Below are 24,924 nucleotides of genomic sequence, written 5' to 3' on the forward strand. Positions count from 1 at the left end.
TTTGTAAGAACCAGTACCATTTAAATACAATCACCAAACAGAGAATAAACAAAAGTAGAATAAAAGGCAGCTTTTGGCCAAAGAAAAAAGATTTTATTATTCAAAAATATATATTTGTTTTTTAAAAATAAATTTCCATCAATTCCCAAACATTTTATGGTTCATTATTAGCAGGAAAATAACTCTTTACAGCTTGATTCATAAAAGTTAAACCATGTGAGAAATGGCCTATTTCCAGTGTTAGATTTTTGTAAATACGTATAAACGGTCACATCATTGCTTTGTATGAGAGCTGTAGCTCACGAAAGCTCATGCTCAAATAAATTGGTTAGTCTCTAAGGTGCCACAAGTACTCCTTTTCTTTTTGCAAATACAGACTAACACGGCTGTTACTCTGAAACCTGTTAAGAAATAGTTCTTCCTTTTAAAAAAAGCGCCGTGACAATACAAATAATTGGTGGTGTGATAAAATGAATGCAAAAAGTCACTCAATGGGCTCCTCTCTGCAAGATGTTTAACACACATTCACTCAGCAACACAACTGCACACAGCATTCCTAGCTCACTATTCACTCAAAATAAAAATCAACAGTTTCTAATAGCTTTCCCAAAATGTAACTAGCACTCTGATTCCATTGCCTAGATTGAAGTAGCTCTTTACCACACTGTCTTTTTCAGCGTCAGACTTATTTTAGAGTTTCACGTTCCCTCCCCCACATCCTGCTCCCCAAATCTCTTGCTGGTAAACTTTGGAGGTTTAAAAATATTTATCCCCACTCTGTTATTTTCCATTTGGCAAATATGAACAAAGTATTAAAGAGTTTAAAACAGATGCTTCTGAAAAAGACATCGCTCTGAGAAATACATTGAAAGATCTTCAGTGAAGAACACAGATATATTCCAGAGCACAATTACTAACTAAGGATACACTTACATACAAAGTTTCTAATGGAATTTTATAAAGGGAAACCTAAGGTTTTATTTACAATTTTGGGGTGCCCAACCTAAGATATCTTAAGGAGTCCTGATTTTCAGAAAGAGCTGAGCACCCAACTTCTGAAAAATCAGGCCTCTTTGAGGTGTCAAGTGGAGCACCTCAAAACCACTAGTCATTTTAGAAAATTTCAGCCAAATTCTTCAAAAAAGAGCCAAGGAAACACCCCACCCCTAACCCACTCCTGCAATGTCACAACCCCTTCTCGTCTGGAGAGAAATTCTGCTGATAGCCATTACATTTATTCTCCTGGAATTCCCCCCCAATTTTTTTTTTTTTTTTTTTTTTAAACATTAAACCTGTTACACCACACACACCATTTGAATGAAGCTGAAGGCAACACGGCTAATATTGTTTAGCAAAGAAAAATGAAGCTTTGAATTTTCAGCCATCCCAGGTCTAAAAACCTCCTCCTTTACACAGCTGCTTCAGCCACAGGGGCACATTCTGGAATTAGCAGTGTTTGTTAGCAACCTGGCACTTCAAGCCAGCCAAGAGCAGGCGGAATTGTGTTTTTCTAGGTCTGTGACAGCGGGCTAGCAGCACCACCCTGAGCACTGACAATGTGGTAGACAAGGAAAGGCCACAGGCTCAGCTGGAAGCAATTAACCACTTTTCTATTAGGAGATTAAGAGCACCTGGGGGGTAGTTACTAGGCAATTGGAATAACTGGCAGTAATGGGAGGATCGGGAAGGGGGGAACTCAGATGTATGGAAAGCCCCACATGCAGTATACCTATATCCTCTGTTTGGGTTGGGACTAAGGGATCAAGGAAGCAGGCCAGGAAGTGAGGCACAGCAGGTAGCTAAGGGAGCATCCCATGACAAGGTCCTATTGTAGGGGGATTGTGATGGTGGTAGGCAGTCTGTGTTAATGCTTTCAGAAGCTGGAGGATTTTCTGTCTGGAGAAAACAATGTAGGTGATGATATGAGACACAGAATGGAGACAAGGAAGACCACAAACATTTTCTAATACTGCGCTCAGACCCCCTGTGCCCAGCCACTGGCCTGCAGGACCACCCCAAATCCTCCAGCGGCCACCCAGGCGAGGCCTGGCCTAGCAGGCCCAACATTGGGTGTCCAGCTCCCCTCCCTTCCCCCGGCTTCCTCCACCGAGGACCCACGACTCCCAAAGCTGCAGGAGGCACCCCCAGCCCCAGGGAGGACGCGCACAGAGTCGCTCAGACCCCCTGCACCCAGCTGCTGGCCCTCAGGACCATCCCAAATCCTCCAGTGGCCACCCAGGCGAGGCCTGGCCTAGCAGGCTAGGCACCGGGTGTCCAGCTCCCCCGGCTTCCTCCACTGGGGACCCACGGCCCCCAAAGTTGCAGGAGGCACCCCTGGCCCATCACCCCTCCTAAAAGCAACCAACAGGGTTTCCCCACTACACAGTAATTTACGCTTACCCTTTGTTTTGAGGCCGATAGGTAGGCCCGCCTGCCATAATAATCCAGAGAGGAGGCAATTCCAACCCACACTCATCTCTGACTAGACAGCCTTTGTCTCCTCTGGGGATTTCAGCCGATGATGTAGCTACACCAGTGCAACCTCCCTGATGTAGACAAGCAAAGCTCCTTGCACCAGAGCAATTTATCCCAGCTTGGTCAGAGGCACCTGTGCAAACTGCAGCTTGGTCTTTCTGCACTAGATGCTTGCACTGGTGCAGTGACCTCAGAGGCAGAAATCAAAGCAGCCCTAATTGAGGAAAGGCTTCAGCTCTGAATTTCACTGAGATCAGAACACATCTCCCACCACAGCTTACTGCTCTATCTCAGTCTACCTTAGGTCTGAAAATAAGGGATTGGTTCTCAAGAGCTTCCCCATTTTATTTTTATCCACACCATTAAAAGAGGATTGCGTGCTACAATAAAAGCCATTCAGAATGACCAGGAGTGGGAACACAGGTGCACAGGAACTGCCAGACTGAATGAGACCCATGTCCCCCTGGTCTCGGATCACGGCCAGCATCCGATGGTTTGGAGGAAGGTGCAGGGGACCCACACAGATGTGGGATAATCTGACCTCCCACATTACATCTCATCCCAATCTCTAGTAGTCTGAGGCTGGCTCGACTCTACAGAGGAGGGGTTTTACATCCCTTCCAAGGCTTTTTTGGTATTAACTCAGCTAACACTGGATATTCTTGTTAGCCATATGCCTTCCCTCTTTGAAAGATCTTGACAACCCACCCACCACACCCGCAACAAATATATATTCTCAGAACTCCAAATCAGCTTACAGTGAAGTCCAACTCTGAAAAACAGGGTGAAATGTCCTGCAGACCTGTTATACTCTGAATCCTAGCTGCTGATTTTAGTGACCCATCTGGTTTTCCAAATTTTTTACTCCTGCTAGCCCCTCAGCCATGAGAGTGAACCCAATTCCTTCCCAGCTTATGCATCATCAACACGGCTAGCTGTCTGACTGTTGCCCTGACTGCCCTCTTCCACCAACCTCCATGGAGTTCAGTGGGGTGCAAGTCAGGCAGAATCTGGCCCCAATATCCACCTCCCAGACCCCCAGATAAACTTTTTCTCCCTCCCCATTCCATCAGCATTTCACATCTGTGTCGGTCACGAGGGCTGGCTCCTGAGACTCACGCAAGCAGGACAGGAGCAGCCTCCCATGGTTTCAGGCGCAAACACTGTGGTGCTTGGAAAACACACACCATTTATCACCACTTGGTTTGCTTGGTCTTGGCGCCACCTTGTGTCAGACTCCAGCTTTTACACTGAACTGCAGTCGCACCTGTCACTGACTGATGACATCCACCTGGATTCTGACAAGACTGGACCACTGGACAACTAATTCTTTCACTAGCTGCAAACATCAGAGAGTCAGCAGCCAGCAATTCACCCTTCCCAAAAGGGGCCTCCTAAAAATCCCTCTGAAAACAGTCACTTACTTCCCTTCTCCAGTTCTGCCGGTCAAGGATGTGGCATTGCTGGGTGTGGATCAGACACCAGCAGATCTGGATTTGCCAGGAACTGGTAGAATGTCCCTATTCTGGGTTCCTAAGACTCTGTTTTGTACTCCTGGCCCTGCAATGCTTGGGTGGATTTACCTCTGCCCTCCACCCCCCCACCCCCCCCCAGATCACAGAGCAGCTCAACATCTCCCAGTGTAGTCGGCAGAATCCGGGTTTCCTTATCTAAAAAAAGAACGTTCCTCGTGCATGCCAGAGTAAATAGCCCACTAAAGCAGGCCATAGAGTCCCTAGAGTATATGGGGCGAAGGCTTATATAAAGGACAATCTTCACACGGGCAAGGTGGAATTTAGGTAGTGGGGGAAAGAGAGTTCTAAAGATTCTTCTGCCCTTTACTAAATAGGACTGCACCCCCCGCTTTTGTGCTGTTGGTCTACGCTCTTCTGACCCCCTCCAATGTTTTCAGAGGACATGTCCTCCCTACGAGGTGACAGCAACGTGTGGATTGGCTGGAAAACACCCAGGAGACAGAAAACTCCCTCCCCTTACCCAACAGCACCCCAGTGCCCGGGAGTAACAGCCCCAGTCACTGCAGTATCCTTGCTGTGAGCGCTGGATCATGACTGCTGAAGACAGTAGTACTGGATACAGCTGCCTCGCGGGGAGAGGTCACAAGCTGCTGAACAATGCCGCACTTGCCCACGTTGGCGGAGGAGGGCTCTTCCCGGGGACTATAACACAAATGCGCCTCAGGATATTTAAGGAAACCCAATTCCATCTTCAGGTAACTCTGCCCTCCACCCCTGATCCAATGACAAGGGAAGCTTCATCCAGCGGTAACGCCACAGACAAACGACATCTCCAGAATAACTGGTGCTGAGCTGCAATGCTCTCAGCCCAATCTCCATAATCCTGAAAGTCTAAACATCCCTTGCCTTTTCCAACCCCCTGTGGTGCTGGCTCCCCACTTAGGAAGAACAGCAATTGCTACTGATGACTAGGCCTGTGCACCGGGGCAATTTCTAAAGCCTCAGACCGGCACTCAGCACACAGCTCAGTGCCAGGGAGGGGGCAGTGTCGGTCACACAAGGGATAGTCCCTGGGTGTCTGCAGCTTCCAGGGCTGCATAAACACACCCATGTAGGGCAGGGGACTAATTTTTTTCTTTTTGGGGGGCCGGGGGAGGGGAAGGGGGGGAAAATCAATAACAGGACCAATGCAATTGACAAAGGTTAAAATGAGACGAATCCCATGGATGGCATAAGGCAAGCAGGCAGGGTCTAGAAAACTCCAGTGCCCGATGACTGCACCCAATCACGGCCACCCCCCTTGCCAAGTTTGCAAGAGCTAGTGACTGCTCACCAGCACTCCAAGGGGCTGATCTAGACTACAGCCCAATCCCTTCCTCAGCATTAACAGTCTCATGCCTCAGGGTGGATACTACAGTTACACACAGCAATACACGGCTAGACCCTGGTTCAGCAAAACACGCACTTAAGTCCCATTGATCAGCAAATTCTTTGGTGCTTTGCTGAATCAGAGCCAGGGCCACACATCAGTCGCCCTTACAATGAAGCAGGGCCTCAGACCTGCCAATACGGGAGAGGTCTAAAACAGGAACTGCACCAGAAGACATTAGACTAGGAGAGCTCCATAAGGAAGAGAGTGGGAAAATGGTCAGCATTTTGCTGAAGTAAAGGGTGGCACATACAGGACTACAGCACAATTGTGATGGGCCTGGGCCTCTGGCCACTGTGAAAATGACTCTGTCAGCCTGTCTGATCCGAGGTGAACATTAACAGTCAGTAACACTGCGCTTCTCTCCGCTCCGCTCCTCTGAGAATCCTGAAGAGCTCTGCAGGCAATTAATCAGAGTTGTCTCAGATGGCTTCTGTGAGGTAGGTAGGTATTATTAACCCCATGGTGTGTGGGGGAAACTGAGGTGCAGAGCAGCGATGTGACCTGCCCAAGGTCACAGAAGCAGTCAAGGGCAGAGTCAGGAATACAATGCTGATCTCCAAGCACTGAGCCGCCCCACTTTCTAGACTCAGATGACAGAGTCGTTACAGCCAACGGATCTTCACAAAAGTTAGAGAAACTGTTCAGAGCAGGAGCTGTTATTGTAAACACAGGAGCCTGTGTGCAGAGTTGGAAAATACAGGCTCCAGAGGGCAACAGGACAGGTGTGAGGGGAGAATAAACCAAGAGATCATCCAAGCAAAGCATCATAATCCATGTACCACACCAGCTGGCCAGAGCTGGGATTAACCCCTGAAATAGGCCACTTTCTGGGCTCCTGCCCCACTCTACTGATCTGGGTTGTGATTTCGTGCTTCCCCTTCCCCATCACCAGCACAGCCACCTGCCTGGCTTTGTTGATGAGAGGCAGGCTGAGGCTCATCCTCTGGTGGGGTTTGACAGGGCTCTCCGTCAGCACCACCGTCTTGGCCCCTTCGAGGCCACTGGACGAATGCGGGAAGAGCGAGGCCGTGTGCCCGTCGGAGCCCAGCCCCAGCAGCACGAAGTCCAAGCTGGCGTTGGTCACTAGCGCTGCAATCTCCTTGGCGTACAGCTCTGGCCCCTGGTCCTCCTCCACACACAGCCGTCGGTTCAGGTGCACCAGCATGGGGTGGATGTTGAGGTAGGGTACCCGGACATGCTGGAGGAGGTGGTTGTGCAAGCTGCGGAAGTTGGATTCTGGGTCGGCGAGCGGCACACAGCGCTCGTCCACCAGCCACAAGTGGGTGCGTCTCCACGGGAAGCCGTAGTGGTGTCTCACAAGCCGCTGGAACAGGACGATGGGGCTCGAGCCGCCCGACAGGGCCAGGTGGAACTCACCACAGCGTGCCACAGCCTTGGCTGCCGCCGTCTCAATGTCCAACGCCAACTGGGCAATCAGCTCCTCTGGCCAAGCCGAAACCAAGGGGCTTTGCCGAAACTTGGCCTGGATGGTTCTGTAGTCACTTGGCGTTTGCCCATCGCTGTGCAGCAGTTCCACCGGCTCCTCCAGCGTGAAGGACAGCTCCTTGCCCATCATTTCAAAGTCCAGGAGGTGCTGGTTCTCCAGGCCCCCCGGGTACAGGCGCGGGACCTGCTGGGTTAAGCTGTCCAGCAGCGGGGTCCAGAACTCCCAAGACGCCAGCAGGTTCTCAGTGGTGATGAAGGAGTCCTTCCTGCCGTGAAAGATGCTGGAGATGAGGACGGAGTAAGCCTCTCTCTCCTTCACAGGGCTGTACACGTAATAATCCGACAGCGGGAGCCCAAAGAGGTGCAGCTGTGGGTGATCCACCACCTCCTTCCAGCTGCCTTCTGGCATGATGGGCTTAAAGAGGTTCCGGCTGATCAGCACGGCAGGACAGCTCAGCTCCCCGTGCCCGATGTGGAAGATGATCTGCTTGGCTCCACATTGGCTCTTCCCCATCTCCCTCAGGCTCTCACGCTGGGTGCAGTAGGCCCGGTTCTTGAAGAGGACGCGGACGTAGCCTACCCGCTCGTCCAGAGCTTTGCCAGAGGTGAGGAGGAAGGGGACTCCCTCCCAGCGCAGGCTGTCTAGCTGAATCAACACACCTGAAATGACAGGGGAACCTCAGGCCCGAGCCCAAGCACTGTTCTCTTGCGTGGGTCCCAAGAATCCTGGCATCCGGAGCCTCCCTTGCGCCACAATCAGCCCTCCCCATCACCCTGCCAGGTCCCCAAGGATTTGCCTTGCTCTCTCCCGATTAGCCCACCGCGTTCCTCAGCTTGCCGAGCTACCCCTTAGGACAGCAGTTTCTCTGGATGAGCCGTCACATCACTCCCTAGCCAAGAATCAAAACACTGAGCACGTGCAGTGTGGCCAGAGATGGCCTTGTGATGAACTGAGATCCACCAGCCCCAGAGAAACCCCCCCTTCTTACCTTTTGGAGACATGGAACAGCCCATCCCCATACAGTGAAGGGAGGGAGCTAAGCCACTATAGAATGAATTCCTAAAAATAACTCAGACATTTATACTAATAATTCCACCTGTGGCTTCATGGCCCAACAGATCCTTATAGGTCCCTGGGAGTCTGGACAGTTTGAAAACGTTCGGGCTCTTTCGGTCCCACAGGGACAGAGGCCCTAGAAATAAACAAGGCAGCTACTGTCCCCGTGTTGCAGCTGTGGAAGCAGAGACAGACGTTAAGTGATTGGCCCACGGCCACAGAGGAAGTGACGGCGCTGGGATTAGGATTTGGCCGCTCCCCGTCGCTTAGTCCCATACTCTGACCACCACCCCACCTGCCTCAGCCTTTATGCCCTATGACGTCATCAGCCTGGGTCTTGCCCCCACCTGCAAAGGTTGGCGTCGTGCTGACGTAGTCCTGGGCCTTCTGCAGCTCCTCCCGCACCTGGCTAGCATAGGCCTGGTACTGACCCAGCACCGCGCTGGTGCTCTCCAGGCCCTGCAACGACTTGAAGGTCTGCAGCTTGCGCTGGAGAACCTCTTCGGCGCTGCTGATGTTGGCTGGCAGCTCCATGGCGAGATACAGCAGGACCTCGGTGAGGTGGTTCTGGAGGACATCACGGATGACGCCGTACTGCTCGTAGAAGCTGGTGCGGCCTGAGCGCGACGAGGAGGCGAAAGACGAGCAGTCAGAGCAGTAGGAAAAAGAAACCCCCCGGCAGCCCCCAGCTTGGGAAAGGAGCTTGAATATTGGTGCCCGAGGTAATGAAGGGACAGGCCCAGGGACAGAGCCGTCTCTAGCCCCAGACTGGGTACAAGGCCAGCTGCCTCTGCAGGCACCTCAGAAACCACTTCAGCTCCGCAAACCCCTTCGCCCACTGCAGCGGGGCCTTCCAGGAGAAGCTGCCGCAGCTGATAAAGAATTCCCAGGAGACCAGCTGCCCTCACTGGAGCAGCAAAAGGGACCTCCACTGGAGGAGGGAACGGGAGAGTGGGGGCTGGGTGAGCAGAAGGGCTGAGAGGAGGCAGCAAATCCGGTATGTCCTCAGGCACCAATGGAGAATTAAGCCAACCCTAATTACAGCCTTGCCTGGGGCTTCCTGAGACTGGGGTCGGGGGTGGGTGGGGGAGTGGGCTTTGCTTGACAAGGCCAGCAGCACAGTCCGTGTGTTCAGTCTGGGCCTGGGATCAGCGTCCAGCCAATGTGCTGGGAAAGCAACACAAGACTGTGCAGTGCCTGGCATCTCTTTCACCCCAGCAATGATGGGCACATCTCAAGGGGCAGGAGGGAGGGCAGCAGAGCCTGGGGTCTCTAGCTGGGGTGTGAATCCACATCAAAGCCTTAACAGATGGATCAGAACAAACCCAGGTACCCCTCGCGATTCCGCAGCAACGGATCAGGTCAACAAAGCAGCAGCCGTCTGCATTACACTGGGACCCTTCCATCCACCACTCGGTGCATAGTCCACTCCCAGCGGTTGAATACTCCCCCGGACCATCAACTTAAGCCCTGCCCTTTCTGCAGGAGTTGGGCTTTACCCACTTCAATACGGCCCTGGGCTGATTTCTTACTGGGGCTGGGAGGGAGAAGGACCATGTCCTATTCAATGCAGGTGATTCAAACCAAAGCCTCCAGTGAGCTGGTCAGGGGCAGGCGAAGCGCTGCAGACCGCGCCCCTGCCCTGGGTTTCCCCTTTGGTTTGATATAGTTTGTCTCCCTCTGTCTAATCCAAAGGCACATTTGTTAACGCAATCAATGCTGCAGACTCTCTGGAAGCTGGGCTGCAGGGCGGGGGAGTGTCAAATGATCAGTGACCAGGCTTTAATAGTTACCTTATTTGACACTGCCTGTGTGGTGGCTAGGGGCGGGGGAGGGAGAAGGAACGGGCAGCAGAGACAGAATCCTGAGGTTGCAGAAATAAGGGCACCTGGCGTGCCCAGAACTGCTGCCGGTGGCAGCCCAAACCAGAGTGCTTTCCGCTCAGCACTGCAGCGTGGGGCTGTAGCACTGCAGGGAGGGATCGCAGCCATGTCCTTCAGCAAGAGACCCGCGCCAGCAGCACGCGGCTCCTCTCTCCCTCTCTGAACAGCTGCTGAGAGAGATGCGCCTGTGCTGGGATGGACGAGCACAGCCTGGTGGGTGCGAGTAGCTCCCCCGGGCAAAAGCTGCAGCTTAACCCTGATTTAAACTTTCATGCCACAGCACCAAATGAGACCTGAACCCAAGCCGGGCCCTCTCTGAGTCCCTCTGCAGCAGAACTCACGGTCTCTGGGCATCAATGGGAAAGGCTCCCGAACTCTGCAGCAGGAGGAAGGGGCAGGTTCCCCCTCCAGCTGAGGGAGGTAACAGCCATGACTGGGAATCACATTTCTGCCTCTCAAGTACCCATCAGAGTAGAAGAAATGAGAGAATAAGTTTGTATATTTCTGGAAAATAAAGATCAGTTTTACACACACACACATGCAGAGCGACACCACTCAGCTACCCACCTGGCCTCCTTCTCATGCATTTGCAACATTCAGCCACAGGGGCGCTCTCACACAGATACACTAAAGCCACCCAGGTCCTGAGAGATTCCCCCTGGCTAGCTCAGCTCAGGATCCCTGACCTTTAGCATCCAGAGTCTCCTTCAGGACAATCTCTACTCTCTCCACATGATGCCGGTTCCAGATTGGGTCCAGAAACTGTCGGTTCTGGTCTCGGAAAGGCAGGATGTGGGCCACAGCCTGGGAAGGAAGGGAGGGAGGGAGGGAAAGATCAGCGTTAAAAACAAAAATCCAAAGCCAGCAGCATTTCTAGAGCATCTCCCATCCCACTGCTCCATCCAGCACGGAAACACTGCCCTGTCTGAGGTCTAGGGAGCACCCAGCACAGGGAGGAAGAGGAGAAATCGGCACAAGAACAGCAGGGTAAATAAAGCCTGACTCTTGCAGAAAGTACCATGGAGTCTCTAATGTCCACGTGGGACAAACATGAAAGGCCTCCCTGGACAAGGCAAACGTTTTACGGTTTCATCAGAAAGAGACTGGCACACAAAACACAAGACACTCAGCTTCTCTCCCTCAGAAGGGCAAATGGCTGAGTCAGACCCTGCTAGGATTCCAAGCCAGGGTTCCAGGGAAGTTGAGGTGGATCAAAGGGGCCGCATACACCACTGAGCCATCTGTTCTCACTTAGGGCAAAACAAATTCTAGTCGAGATGCTCTCCTTGCAGTCAGACATGCACCCTTGTGACCGGGACGTGGGGCCATGGATGGAACAAGGCTATTTCGAAAAGGAGATGTCACAGCACACCGAGGCCAGGGCAGTGCGTCCACCTCACACGTGTTCCCTTAAGGGGCCATGCAGCTGCTCAGACATATCTGGACAGGGCAGCGGCATGTTCTCAGAGCCCTGTGTTCTGGGGTCAAGAGTGAAACGTCAGCTCAGTCCGCTCCACAGCTACAGAAAGTGACACCTTGTCGGCTGGCTGAGGAAGGCTGGGTGGGAAGGGGAGGGAAGGGAAAGGTCACCTGAGGTCTTCAAAAACCTGATCAAGGAAGGTGCAGCATCGTGGCCCTCGAATCACTTGTGGTCTAGTGGATCTGGGGCTGGGCTAGGAGTCGGAAGAACTGGGTTCTGTTCCTGGCTCTGACAATGGCCTGCTGGAGGACCTTGGGCCAATCTCTTCCCTTCCCCCATCTGTAACGTGTGGATGGCAACACTTACCTCCTCTATGTAGAGGACTCCAATATCTCTAGCTGACCAGCCCTATCAGAGCTAGACATGCTGAAAACCCATGGAGGTCAAGAGACACAAAGTCAGGAAAACTTCCGTATAAAGCTAACCATCACATCTCTGGCGCAACCCAGCTGTTCCCAAACTAGTGGTTTACAGGGATAACAGGCGGTGGGAAGTGGGACTGTAGGTGGATGGTGGATAATGTGGAGTTCCTTGGGAACCCCTGGGAGAAGGCAGGAGAAACTGAGGACAAAATGGGAAACATTAAAGCACTGCATCTGTGGACTGGTTCTCAAGTATGATGTTAACACTGATCTCCCAGCTCAGGATGGATCCTGATCAGGTACCACTCCCTACTTCATGTTTATAGTTCAAAAGATGGGGTAGTGGCACAATGGACCACCAGAATGGTGATCCCCTCTTAGTTCCTTACCAGAAAGGTCTCAGCAGATCCAAGAGAGAACCCTGTTCCATCCACCTACTGCTAGAGGAGAGCCCCTAGGTACGCAGGATTGACAGGGAGAGAAAGATGTCTCCCGGTGTAGCAGATACAATCACCTGGATTATGTGTCAGCTGCCTTCCAATTAGGGGACCTGATCCCAAGCAGGTCTGTACCAGTAATTTACCTGCTGGATCTGGCAATATCTGGCGCAGGGGAAAGGACAAACGAAGTCAAAAGCAGAGAGCATATAGGCCATAGTTCGGGGCCCAGGATCTCATGGGGGTGGGGGTGAGGGAACAGTCTTGATTCTCAAGAGAATCAAGCGATGAACCCCTTTCCTGCCTCCACCCCCTCTTCCAGCCGAGAGCAGGAGACACGTGACTTCCTCTGCCGCAGGGCTACGTTCACTGCCTTTACCACCCCCTCCCCACTCTGTCCTGCTGCAGTCACTCGCACAGATGCACCAGCCCCTGAAAAATTGGCTGATCATTTAAAAAAAAAAAAAAAAAAGCAAGCAAGAGCACATCATATCAAATTAAAAGCCTCCTCTAGAAGCTGGTGCTAACAGGCTGGGACTGCCTGGAAGGGAAGGGTTTGCTTACTCAGCGAAATACAAGCCCTGACCTTGACTGGAAGACCAGATGGATTCTGCATCTGACACACACCCCCATACGTGGCCACCTCGCTAGGAGGAGGAGAACAAAGAGCCGGACCCTTATCACTTTGGCATGGAAAGGTCCTGCCTCTGTCTGCACATTTCCCTCCCCCTCGCTCACCTCGGTGAGGGATGGGCCGGCAGTACAGGGGAAAAGTAATGGCCAGTCACCGCAAGGTCACTCGTCTGCAGCCCGGAATAGTGGGCTGGACACATTCTCTTCGGCAAGGGGAGGGTTTGAAACATGCTCTGAACTGCTCTGCCTGGGATCCCAAGGGGAGATGGACCCCTCAGACACCGGGGTGGCAGGTTCCAGATACACTGTGAGAGCAGTAAAAGAGCTCTAAGCGCTTCATAAACAGGGATCCATTTAGCCTGCAGACCTCACTGGCAGGCAGGGGCCATCCTCATTTGCAGATGCAGAAGCTGAGGCACAGAGAGGACAAGTCACGGTGCCTCTAGGAGGCAGAGCTTGGAAACGAATCTAGGAGTCCGGACTCACAGTAGCTGTGCCGTAGCCACAAGGATATCTGTAGCTATAAGCCCTCCAGGATTGGTTGGGTTGGGAGCAAGGGAAAAAACATAGACCTTGATAACCCACCTTCTGGTACTCTTGCACCTAGTCCTTAATTGTTTGTATAGCCCTGATCTACAACAGACTCTCGACTCCTCAGGCACCTTGCCTTCTTCTGCATCTGCAAAGCACGGTGCACACCTATGGCACTGTAAGGTAACACAGTCCAAGGACATGCAGAGCGCAGACAGGCTGGCATTCACTAGGAAGAAACGTGGGAGCAATGAAGCCCGCAACCAGTGTCTCAGAACTCCATAGGTCTGATGGGAATGGGACATCATGGCCTGCGAGTGAGGTCATACACACCTGACATGGCCCTCAAGCGACAGCTACGTTTTACAATATTATTGCACCAACCCTACATTTGTTAGATAAAAATTGCACACGAGGAGCCAGGCAGATTTTGAGGGGGGAGGCTCGAGGTTCTGCCCAGCATGTTTAAAATCCTGCTGCGCTCTCAGACCCAAAGGAAGGGTGGAAATATCCAGCTTGTGGCCTGCACCCCGACCCCTCCCTGCCTTCCCTTTACAGTCCATGCGCCCGGCCCACCAGCCAGTCTTACTAAGGTTTATTTTGCTGATGCTGAATATCAGCCATGGATCCTTTATGCAGCAATGACCAGTAGTATTAATAAGTGAGGAGGAGCCAATGTGATGAAGGCCTTTTGATGAAGGCCTTCTCCTCATTTCACAAGACAGTCAGATCAACAGGAACCGAGACGGCCTCACTGGGTCACAGCTAGCTGTATCTTCGTCTCCAGCCCTGCGCATCTTGGTGAAGGGGACAAGGAACCAGTCAAATGAACAGTGATAAGAAGACTCAATAGGCTCCAGGTCTCTTCACTGCTCCAGCAACCTAGGTGAGCAGCTCAGTTGGGCTGTGATTGGTGCACCTGGCAGCCTGCTGCCCACATTAAATGAAAGGCTGAAATTTAGGGACCTCCCACGAGCCAAGCTCCCACCCCACCAAGACCCCATCCAGCATGGCAACAGAGTCATTCCAAGTCTGCTCACCTGTTTGCCGAGGTAGTGATCCACCCGGTACATCTCCTCTTCCCGGAAGAAAGTCCTCAGCTCGATGGCTAGCTGCTGGGCTGACTTGAGGTCATGGCCAAAAGGCTTCTCCAGCACCACCCGCAGCCAGGCTCCAGGGCGCGGCCTGCAGCTGCCATTGATGTGGCGGGCGATCTCCGCGTAGGCAAAGGGCGGCACTGAGAAGTAGAAGATCCTGCCAGCTTCCTCTAGCCCCTCCTGCTGGAGCAGAGTCCCAATCTCCCGGTTCAGGGCAGTGTAGTTCTCGGACGTCTTCAGCTGGTGATACCGGCTCAGCTTGAGGAACTGGTCCTTGACCACAGCGCACCTGTCGGGGGACACATCCGACGGGCAGGCAAGCTTCTTCAGCACCTCAAACATCAGCCTCTGCCCTGGCTCGTGTGCCGTCAGCGCAGCCCCGTGGAAAGTGAAGCTGTGGCCACTGCTCACCTGGTCCAGGTAGAGGTGGAACAGCCCCTCCCACAAGTACTTCTTGGCCAGGTCTCCTGTGGCTCCCAGCAAGACCACGGAGACATGCCCTTGGGACTCCTTGGCCAATGATGGCAGGGCACATAAGAGAAAGATGGCACACAGGGCTGCCCTCAGCATCCTGGGGGAGGAGACAAGGACCCAGGGAACCTAGAGGACGGAGAAGAGAAGGGAAACATCAAGCTACATTAGCACAGAATATGATGCCACAAAACACAACCCCCGGTGCTGGTTCTTCCACAGCACTTGAGACAGGAATTTTCACCTGGATTCCTCTCCCAAAAGTCTCTCTTCTGGTTTGCCACAGGCGGGAGTGATCTCAGCTCTGATGATTCAGCCCTAATTATTCACTAAGAAAAGGCCTTCATCAAATAAAGCTGAGGACCCAGACACTGTGTTAGCCAGGTGGATTCTGTCAACAAGGAAGACCAGATCTCATGGGCTAGAGGGGATCAATGCCATCAGCACTGAGCAACAGGGTGGGCAGATCTGGCACTAGGCATAAGCAAACTAAGCACTTGCTCTATTCACTTTTTTCGTATGTGTTGTATGTGCAGGACCCCCCCAAAAAATCCCTGCTTTGGGCCTCCAATGGGCTAGCACTGCCGGAGGTGGGGGGGTGGGGCTTGCTGCACAGGACAAGAATCCTGCATTCGTGCAGGAAGCCTCGTTACTTTCCCTGCAGTTTGCCAGAGTTTATGATTATTGCTAGCAAATATTTGCATCACAGGGCTCACATGCCCCTATCAGGACTGGGCTCTGGACAACTCGGAGACCTTCCCGCCGTGTCAGCACTAACCCCTACAGGGTGAGGTTTCTGAGTGGGAGCTGCTGGCTTTGAGCTGTGGAAGTGAAATCCATTCTTACACAAGTTTCAGTGGCTGCCGCAAACAAACGTGTGCGTCAAGGCAGGCAGGGTGCTACTTCCTGCCTGGGGCTTTTCTTCCATTTTGGCACCTACTTGCATCAATATTGTCACAGCACTTCAGAGACAGGCACCACGACTGGTCGTCCCAGTTTTCTAGCTCTTTGGCTCACTTCCAGAGTACGCAGCCAGTTTAAGACTTACATGTAACTACGTCCCAATGAAGGGCACTGAATAAGGCTCTATGCCAAAAAAGACCAATCGGTCTGATGAAACAGATCTGGTATATGTAGCTATGAAACAGTGACGCATCTTGTGTGTGTACTTGCACCTTTATATCTCTAAGCACTCTGCCTGTCTGCAGAGATCCCCCATTCTGTTCCCAGAGTTGCTACAGCCTATAACAGAAGAGACGCATACAGTCCGCTCTCCAAAAGAAACTTAGCTTTTGTTCCTTCTTACTTCTGTTTTCTTTATACAAGAAAAGAATTTTTTCCTTATACTTCTGTTTTCTGTTTTCAAAATACAAGCAATTTTTTAGACGAAAGTACAGGTTTTGTTCTTTGTGCACAGCAGTGATGTGGGAAACCAGGAGAGAGAACCCAGAAGGACAAGTTATGAGGACAGCACAAGGGTTGATTCATAATCTCTTGCATCAGTTGTTATCTCGCTCTATTCACTTAGTTTCCTGGAGTTGTGTGTTACTGGAGAGTAGCCACAATGATAGCACAGTTGAGATAACCCAGGGCTTTCATGGCATTTCAAACAGTTAAGCCATATCTACCACAGAAAGTTGTGTCGCTTTAGCTACACCAGTGTAATTAAAGCATGAGAACACCCACAAGTGCGAACACAGTCATATTGGTATAACAATGCGTTAGACCACTATAGTTACTCCTGTATTCTGTGCACACAGTAGGTTATGTACTGGCCTAACTACTTAGGTAAAAACACCATACCTCTAACTGACATAGTTACACCAGTACAAAACTGGTGTTTACACCAGGCCTTAATGAGCGAGGTTCTAAAGTGTCTCAGTGAAACAGGAAATGTATTTGACACCACAGACCCAATTAGCTTTTCCCGCGTTCTGCACTTGGGGCAGGGAAACTAGTCGGTTTCACTTTCTAGCTCTCCTGTAGCAGCTGGTCAGGATGGATTTCTCCAGTGCATGGGCCTGTTTAAATTTTAATCAAAAATGAAAAAAAGAAATCCCCCAAATACCTCGTTCCTCCCAGCCCCTGGCAAAATATCATTTCAGAAATTAAAAAAAAACAGGTGACAATATTTCCATTCACATTAGGGTTTGAAACAACCCGATTTTCTTTTTACAGCAAGACTGCACCAGGGCTCTGCACTACCTTGCAGAGAGCATCACCCCATGGTATTTGATTCATTCTCCTCAGACAGGAAACACCCGTTCCCCACCAACACAGTAAATGGTCCATAATGAAGGATGCAGGTTTTTTAAGCCTGTTTCCTCTGGTGTCAGTGACCCCAACAGTCTCCGTTCAGGCCATATAGGTCAAATGTAAGGACCGGTCTTGTCAAGATTCTTGCATGAAATGGGAGCGTTGGGTATTTAGGATTTTTCTCCTGCTCCCCCAACAGCCTCATATAATCTGCCGCCAGCTTCCCCTGGCCAGCTTCCCTGACCCCGTGGGAAGGGGGAGAGGGAGAATGGAGTGAGGGAGAGCTGGTAGGTTTGGAGGATAAAGGCAAAGGAAGAGAAACAAAACCCAACCCCCGCCCCCCATCCCCATGCAATCTCCCCTCTCCTCCAGCTTCTGCCTGGAGCTTGGCTGCTCAATGGAATGTTTCTGGCAGGGCCAGCACAGCATGACTGAGAATGGATGGAAAGTGGAGATGTAGCAGTACCCAAGTACCACTTTGTGGGCAGAGATGGGAAACAAAGGCTTCTCCGCAGGCTCCCAGAATCCCTGGCTAGTGACAGCACACAGCTCCCCTATCTCCCAACACACAGTGACCTTTACACCAACGTCCTTTCCCTTCCTCCTCCCCAAACCACTTCAGGCCCTGGTTCTGGACCAAAGGACCTGGACTCTGATCCCCTGCCAGGCAATGGGCTGAGCGGGTCCCACCCTCCTAGCACAGTTCTAATGGGTTTCCGTACTAACAGGGTCCAAGGAAAAAAGTCTCCTCTTCAGCGCTAGTGTTTTCACTAAATCGACACAGGGAGCCCCAGGAAATCCTCACCGCCCCATCTTGAATAAATGTGATTAAAATGCACGCTGGTCTCACCCAGCAGACTCACCCCAGTAACACATGAAAACTGCTCTGGAAACTGACTTCCTCCTGTTAACTCCTGACCACAGATCTTTCTTCTCCTGCAGCCAGAGACAGGCTATGCCAGCACACACAAGACTAGCTAACCAATCAATAGGTAGACAAACAAGAGGCCTCGTTAATGATAAGCCAGCTCAGCACTTTCTGGTAAAGGAGAGGAAACAGCAAACCTGAACCTCCCATTCCCAGCAGAGAAAAAAAAAATGTTCCTGTACCCGTCCCCACTCAGCACTTCACATTCATTGGTCCAACCAAGTTCCTTTTACATAGCTGTCCAGGAATGGGGGTGGGAGGGAAAGTTGTTTTTTTTTCAACGTGGATTCTTAGGACGGAAGAACCCAATGCACAGCTACAGACTAGGGACCGAATGGCTAGGCAGCAGTTCTGCGGAAAAGGACTTAGGGGTGACAGTGGACGAGAAGCTGGATATGAGTCAGCAGAGTGCCCTTGTTGCCAAGAAGGCCAATGGCATTTTGGGATGTATAAGTAGGGGCATAGCGAGCAGATCGAGGGACGTGATTGTTCCCCTCTATTCGACATTGGTGAGGCCTCATCTGGAGTACTGTGTCCAGGTTTGGGCCCCACACTTCAAGAAGGATGTGGATAAATTGGAGAGAGTCCAGCGAAGGGCAACAAAAATGATTAGGGGTCTGGAACACATGACTTATGAGGAGAGGCTGAGGGAGCTGGGATTGTTTAGCCTGCAGAAGAGAAGAATGAGGGGGGATTTGATAGCTGCTTTCAACTACCTGGAAGGGGGTTCCAAAGAGGATGGCTCTAGACTGTTCTCAATGGTAGCAGATGACAGAACGAGGAGTAATGGTCTCAAGTTGCAGTGGGGGAGGTTTAGATTGGATATTAGGAAAAACTTTTTCACTAAGAGGGTGGTGAAACACTGGAATGCGTTACCTAGGGAGGTGGTAGAATCTCCTTCCTTAGAGGTTTTTAAGGTCAGGCTTGACAAAGCCCTGGCTGGGATGATTTAACTGGGAATTGGTCCTGCTTCGAGCAGGGGGTTGGACTAGATGACCTTCTGGGGTCCCTTCCAACCCTTATATTCTATGATTCTATGATTCATCAATCTAACTCATATCATCTCTCCCCAGCCATCCACTGTAACTCTCCTACCCCTCCCTCCTTGCTTCTCGACCATCGGCTACTTAACCTCGATGTAGCCACTTAAGTAACCCATCAAATTGCACCGATAACCACATAGGGCCAAAAGCATAAAACATAATCCCCTTGCCTATGGTATTACAGAGAGAGATTATTTTGCAGGTGTACATGATAGTCTTTCCCTCCACTATGGAAATATAATAGAACAATATTATTATACCTGGATCAGCAACTTTTATTCAGGAGCCCTACAGTGCTTCAAATGTATTTAGATAGAGCACAACTGAAATGTTCCCACCTTGTGGGGTGCAGGGGGCTAGCCACCTAGACCACAATATAGTGCATGACAGCTGAGGAGGGGTGAGCAAGGATTTCGGCTAAGGACCCTGGCACAGTCCTCAACTCTTATAATAAAAAGCCATGGGATCCTCAGTGATCTCAGCTGCATACAGGTGTGTAAGGAGGGGGGCCAGGTTACCTGCCCAGCCGCCCCAAATCTGAGTGGTGTTGCAACTCGGTGTGCCAGGTCACAACACCACTCACTTAAATTTGGCCCACGCAGTCCTGCGTCATCCAGTTAGGGCTGGGGTACTGCCTCCCCCACTGTGCCCCCGGCTGTGTGTGAAATACCCCCACGTAAACTACAGGGCATAATTTATCAACTCCAACACTGGAAGGATGAACCACCCCTAAAGGGATAGAATCTGTGACGCTACACAGTTTGGGCATCTCAACCCCTGGCATCCCAAAGCTAAGCTAACCCTTCTGGAGTTTTCTCTGCATTAGACCAGTGATTTTCAACCAGGGATACATGTAACCCTGGGGGTACGCAGATGTCTTCCAGGGGGCTACATCAACTCATCTAGATATTTACCTAGTTTTACAATAGGCTGCATAAAATGCACTAGGAATGTCAATACAAACTAAGATTTCATACAGACAATGACGTGTTTATACTTCTCTATATACTATACACTGAAATGTATAAATGTATAAATACAATACATTGTATTGTATAAATACAATATTTATACTCCAAATGATTTATTTTATAATTACATGGTAAAAATGAGAAAATAAGCATTTTTTCAGTAAGTGTGCCATGACACTTCCGTATTTTTATGTCTGATTTTGTAAGCAAGTAGTTTTTAAGTGAGGTGTAACTTGGGGGTACGCAAGACAAATCAGACACCTGAAAGGGCTACAGCAGTCAGGAAAGGTTGAGAGCCACTGCATTAGACAACTTGCACTGATGTAATTAAAACCAATTTAAAGTCAGTTTAGTCACACCCTACTGTAGACACATTAACTGGTTTAAAGTGCATCATACTAGTTTAGCTCAATATGGTAACTGAATTAAACTGTTGTGAGCATACTTTAAACCAGTTTAAGTGTGTCTACAGAAGAGTCTTACACCAGTGTACGTAAGCCGACTTAGGTCACGTCTACACTCGCATTTATGTCGGCAAGACTTTTGTCGCTCAGGGATGTGAAAAAAAACACCCTCCTGAGTGATATAACTTGTGCCTGCGTGCACAGCGCTTTGTGGGTAGGAGACACTCTCCCGCGGACATAGCTTCCGCCTGTCGCAGAGGTGGCGTAATTATCCCCACAGGAGAGCACTCTCCCATCGGCACAGCGCGTCTTCACCAGACGCGCTGCAGCTGCGCCAATGTAGCATGGTAGCGTAGACTTGTTTTAAGCCAAGTGGACTCCTGGGGGATTCAATTACACAGTCTCACACATTTCCAACTAAAAACTGGTTACTCAATACTTCCAATTGCAAAACACCGCCCTGCCGTGCCCAGAGCCAGCAGAATAAACCCAGTTCCCCTGGTTTATTGCTGTCATATCATATAACAAAAAGGACCCATGTAAAAATAAAACCAGACAGGATTATGTTACCCAAGAAGGATTCCTTTCCCATGTGACCTAAGGCTTAGCTATATGAGAAAGTTGCAACATTTTAACTTAAATCAGTTTTAAATCTGGGTTAGTTAAACTGGTGCAGGTCCCTGTGCAGACACTCTTATTCTGGCTGAAGAATAGCTGGTTTGGGTTTATCTGGGTAAATTCCCAAAACTTAAAAACCAAAATAACTGCTATCAAATGGGCATAAGGCAGCCCTGGTGCAAAATTAAACCCTGTTATAACAAACGCCCTGACAGCCACAAACCTGAATATAAACAGCATGATTAAAACAAATGGATTTTACAACATGACCATAAAGGCTTGTCCTGTAATAGCACCGTTCAGGCAATCCATTGAGGGTAACGCTGCCATGCGTGGATGCAGGAGTCCACCACACAACCAATTGCAGGTTGAGGGCCTTAGACCCTACTGACCAGCAAATGGGAACCAATCCCAAGGGCTTTCTCACCCTGGATGTCACTGCTCGCAGCAGTTCAGGACGCATACGGAGAGCATTCCACTTGGCCCTAACCACTGTGACATACACATTAAGGCCCTCATCCTGCAATGATCTGTCAAACTATGGGTTGTCTTCTAGGTTAGCAGTCCAATGGGGTACCCAGGGGAGGCTGAGAGACTGCCTTAGGCCCCAGTTTTTCATTACAGATCCACTAGTGCAGACCCCTTCAAATGGAGCTGATTGATCAATCAGGGCCAAAGATGTTCTCCCAAACTCTCTGCCTCTGCTAACCAAAAAGCCACCCACAGTGGGGCACAGATCACCCTGACTTCTTTAGTGCTGGGCTCTTTAAGGGAGTAAGATTGATTTTGGTTGGTCTGGGAGAGCGCTGCAGAAAAAAAAATCACCTGTCAATCACTTTTCAACACACACACACACACACACACAAAGCACAGTCTTCTGAACAAAGAAAAGCACCTACAGCCTTGGGAAAACAGCCTCTACTGTCATGACTGGGTAGAAGTCTCAGTCCCCCAACTCGCTCCTGTATGAAAAAATGACAAAATGATCACGGAGTGGTAGGTTTTCACTAGTGAATTAGCATTCAGTCCACTCCGCAAACATTTAAGAGATATACAGCACAACACTGCATGGCTTAATCCTTCTGTAAGGCTGGGCATAAATAAAACATAAAGGAAAGCGTCACCAAGGGGGAGTGAGAATCAGGAATAAAAAGTCAGCCTTCTGCACAGGGGAGTATTAGAGATGGGTTGAACCGGCACCATCAGTTCCTGGAGAGGTCAGAGGTTTAATGCCCAAGATCCCATAAAGTACAGAAGGAGAGATTCAAATTAGCACTTGATCCTTTCTATTAACTGTTCTGACAAAGCCGTGATCTCCAACCCTCACACAAAGGAGACAGAGCTTAGGCCACCAGACCCAGAAAACTGAATCACAGAATTTCCGGCAAGCAGGAGGAGCAGTCTCGCATTTATAGAGACCCCAAATCAGCATAGCATTTATTCCTCAATGACACAGAAGGCAAACCCTTGGCAATACAAGGGTTAGCCAACATCTGAAGTGCATCCGATGAAGTGAGCTGTAGCTCACAAAAGCTCATGCTCAAATAAATTGGTTAGTCTCTAAGGTGCCACAAGTACTCCTTTTCTTTTTGCATCTGAAGTGTGCGTTTCTTGCTACTCCAACCAGCGTGTCTAAGTGGAGATCTAAAATACTCCTCATCCGCCTTCCTCAGGCTCATTCCAACCCAGTAATTTAGTTGTTAAACCCCTCAGCACCAAAGGTCAGGAGAAGAATTTCATCGAGGTTGTGGAACCATGCACAGAGGTAACCAGTGTCATCATGGGCAATAACTAGCGAACAATTTACCAAAAACAAAAAAACAAACCACAGAGTTACAGAGGCAGAAATGGGGAAGTGTATTTCCTTTGGTGAGATCTAAGGAAAAGTTACCTTAGAAGAGGGGCATGTCCTGTAAAGTACCCCTACAGAAACAACCTACACATAAATAACTTTGTTCCCTTCCCTTGCCCAGGCATCACCAAAACCCACACCCCAGAAATAAATCACTCCTCACACACACCATCTCTCTACCCACAAACTACTGACTGAGCTCCTCCCCTTCACGCCTCCTCCGGTCCCAGCATCCTCCACGGAACAGAAACCAAGTCCGCTCCGCAAATTGACTTGTGCAAGAAGAAGGAGCCCGAGGCCATGGGGCTTTATTCCACACGCAGCCCAAGCCAGGGGAGGGGAGGAACTTTCCCCTATTCCGCCCGCCCCAAAAGCACTTGCGGACCCCTATCTCCCCTCGAAGTGGGGCTACCCCCAAGTCCGAGTCTAGTTCTGCAGAGCCACAGCACCTCAGCGGACACGTGCTCCTGTGCCGGGAGAGCCCACGCTGCGCTGCTTGGCCCCCTGGATCCCCCCAGCAGTTTGCCCGCTGGGCAGAGTGCACGGCGCTGCAGCAGGCTCTGCTCCCACCACACGTTTCGCAGCGGCTCACCCCACGCAGCAGCCGGGCAGGGAGCCCCCTCTCCGCCGTACTCACGCGGAGGGCCAAGCCACGGGAAAACCCTCCCTGGGCCGGGCCGGCTGCAGCTGCGGGCTCCGCCTCCCGCACCGGCGCACGGGGCTCCGCTCCTCCTCTTGCGAGTAAAGTCTATGGTTCACGCTGCACTGGCTCCCGCTATTGAGAGGCGGGAGGGGGCAGAAAGACTGGATACGTGGATTCTTAGGGATTCAGTTGCAAGGGTGGGTCCCGCCCCCAAGCGAGGCAGCTCCAGTCTCAGAGGGGCCAGATGTTTTTTTTTCCCAAAGAGTTTAGCTCCCATCTGAGCACTTAAATGAAGCTGGACAGATTTCCAAAAGTTCCCAGCAGCTGTAGAGCCCACAGGACCTGTCAAGTTTCGAAACAAAGCCCTGGGTGCTTTCTCCCACGCTGCCCACATGCTTGGGAACAGCTCCCAGTTAGCCTCCCCAAAGCTACCTTGTTAGCCACCGTCAAATCCCTCCTCCAAACTCTCCTTTGCCATGTTGCCTACAAAAAACTTGACAACTGTTCGATTACTGATGTGCTGAGATTACTGCCTGTCAGGCTGACCCATATCCCATGGTTTCCTTTTCGTCCCTGATCTAGCTCTTGTCTTAGAGCGTAAGCTCCTTGGGGCAGGGACCATCTTCTTGTTCTGGGTTTGTACAGCACCTAGCACAGTCAGGTCCTGGACCATGATTCAGGCTCCAAGGCTCTATGACAATACAAATAATAATCAGGGCTGTCGATTAATCACAGTTTACTCACACGATTAACTCAAAAAAAGTAATCACGATTAATCACAGTTTTAATCGCACTGTTAATAGAATACCAATTGACATTTATTAACTATTTTTGGATGTTTTTCTACATTTTCAAATATATTGATTTCAATTACAATGCAGAATACAAAGTGTACAGTGCTCACTTTATATTACTTTTGATTACAAATATTTGCACTGTAAAAATGACAAACAAAAGAAATAGTATTTTTCAATTCACCTCACACAAGTACTGTAGTGCAATCTCTTATTGTGAAAGTGCAACTTAGAAATGTGGATTTTTTTTTTGTTACATAACTGTACTTAGTAACCAAACAATGTAAAACTTTAGAGCCTACAAGTCCACTCAGTCCTACTTCTTGTTCAGCCAATCGCTATGAGGAAAAAGTTTGTTTACATTTACAGGAGATAATTCTCCCCGTTTTTTATTTACAATGGCACCCGAAAGTGAGAAAAGGCATTGACACCTGTACGTGCATGAGTGTGTGTGTGATACTTGCTGGAAGAGCAATATAGCAGTGCACAGACAATCCGGGAAGTTTTTGGAAAGTGTAGGGGACAATTTCCTGGTGCAAGTGCTGGAGGAACCAATTAGGGGCAGAGCTCTTCTTGACCTGCTGCTCACAAACTGGGAAGAATTAGTAGGGGAAGCAAAAGTGGATGGGAACCTGG

At 50.3% G+C, this 24,924-nt stretch overlaps 1 protein-coding gene across 5 annotated transcripts; it reads right to left on the reverse strand.

Annotated features, from left to right (window-relative positions):
- Positions 1-71: 71 nt before the first annotated feature.
- Positions 72-23,558, reverse strand: H6PD (hexose-6-phosphate dehydrogenase/glucose 1-dehydrogenase). Of its 5 annotated transcripts, none has more exons than XM_048824600.2 (5): positions 23,489-23,558; positions 14,252-14,908; positions 10,455-10,572; positions 8,233-8,502; positions 72-7,488 (listed from the first exon to the last, which is right to left on the reverse strand). In XM_048824600.2, exons 2-5 carry the CDS (start codon positions 14,876-14,878, stop codon positions 6,131-6,133), a joined length of 2,373 nt encoding a protein of 790 aa, XP_048680557.2. In that variant the 5' UTR covers positions 14,879-14,908; positions 23,489-23,558; the 3' UTR covers positions 72-6,130. The 5 variants fall into 5 exon arrangements, with proteins under 5 accessions (XP_048680557.2, XP_048680556.2, XP_048680555.2 ...); XM_048824599.2 differs by having other exon boundaries at positions 23,444-23,550; XM_048824598.2 differs by lacking the exon at positions 23,489-23,558 and adding an exon at positions 23,301-23,425.
- Positions 23,559-24,924: the final 1,366 nt, after the last annotated feature.

The sequence above is a fragment of the Caretta caretta genome, chromosome 18, assembly GCF_965140235.1.
Source record: "Caretta caretta isolate rCarCar2 chromosome 18, rCarCar1.hap1, whole genome shotgun sequence".
Lineage (NCBI taxonomy): Eukaryota > Metazoa > Chordata > Testudines > Cheloniidae > Caretta > Caretta caretta.

Coding starts and splice junctions, on each gene's coding strand:
- H6PD (XM_048824600.2), bottom strand. CDS start 14,878: ATGCTGAGGGCAGCCCTGTGTGCCATCTTTCTCTTATGTGCCCTGCCA. Junction 10,573..14,251: donor ATCACTACCTCGGCAAACAG/GTGAGCAGACTT, acceptor CTTCCTTCCCAG/GCTGTGGCCCACATCCTGCC. Junction 8,503..10,454: donor GGAGACTCTGGATGCTAAAG/GTCAGGGATCCT, acceptor CGTCGCGCTCAG/GCCGCACCAGCTTCTACGAG.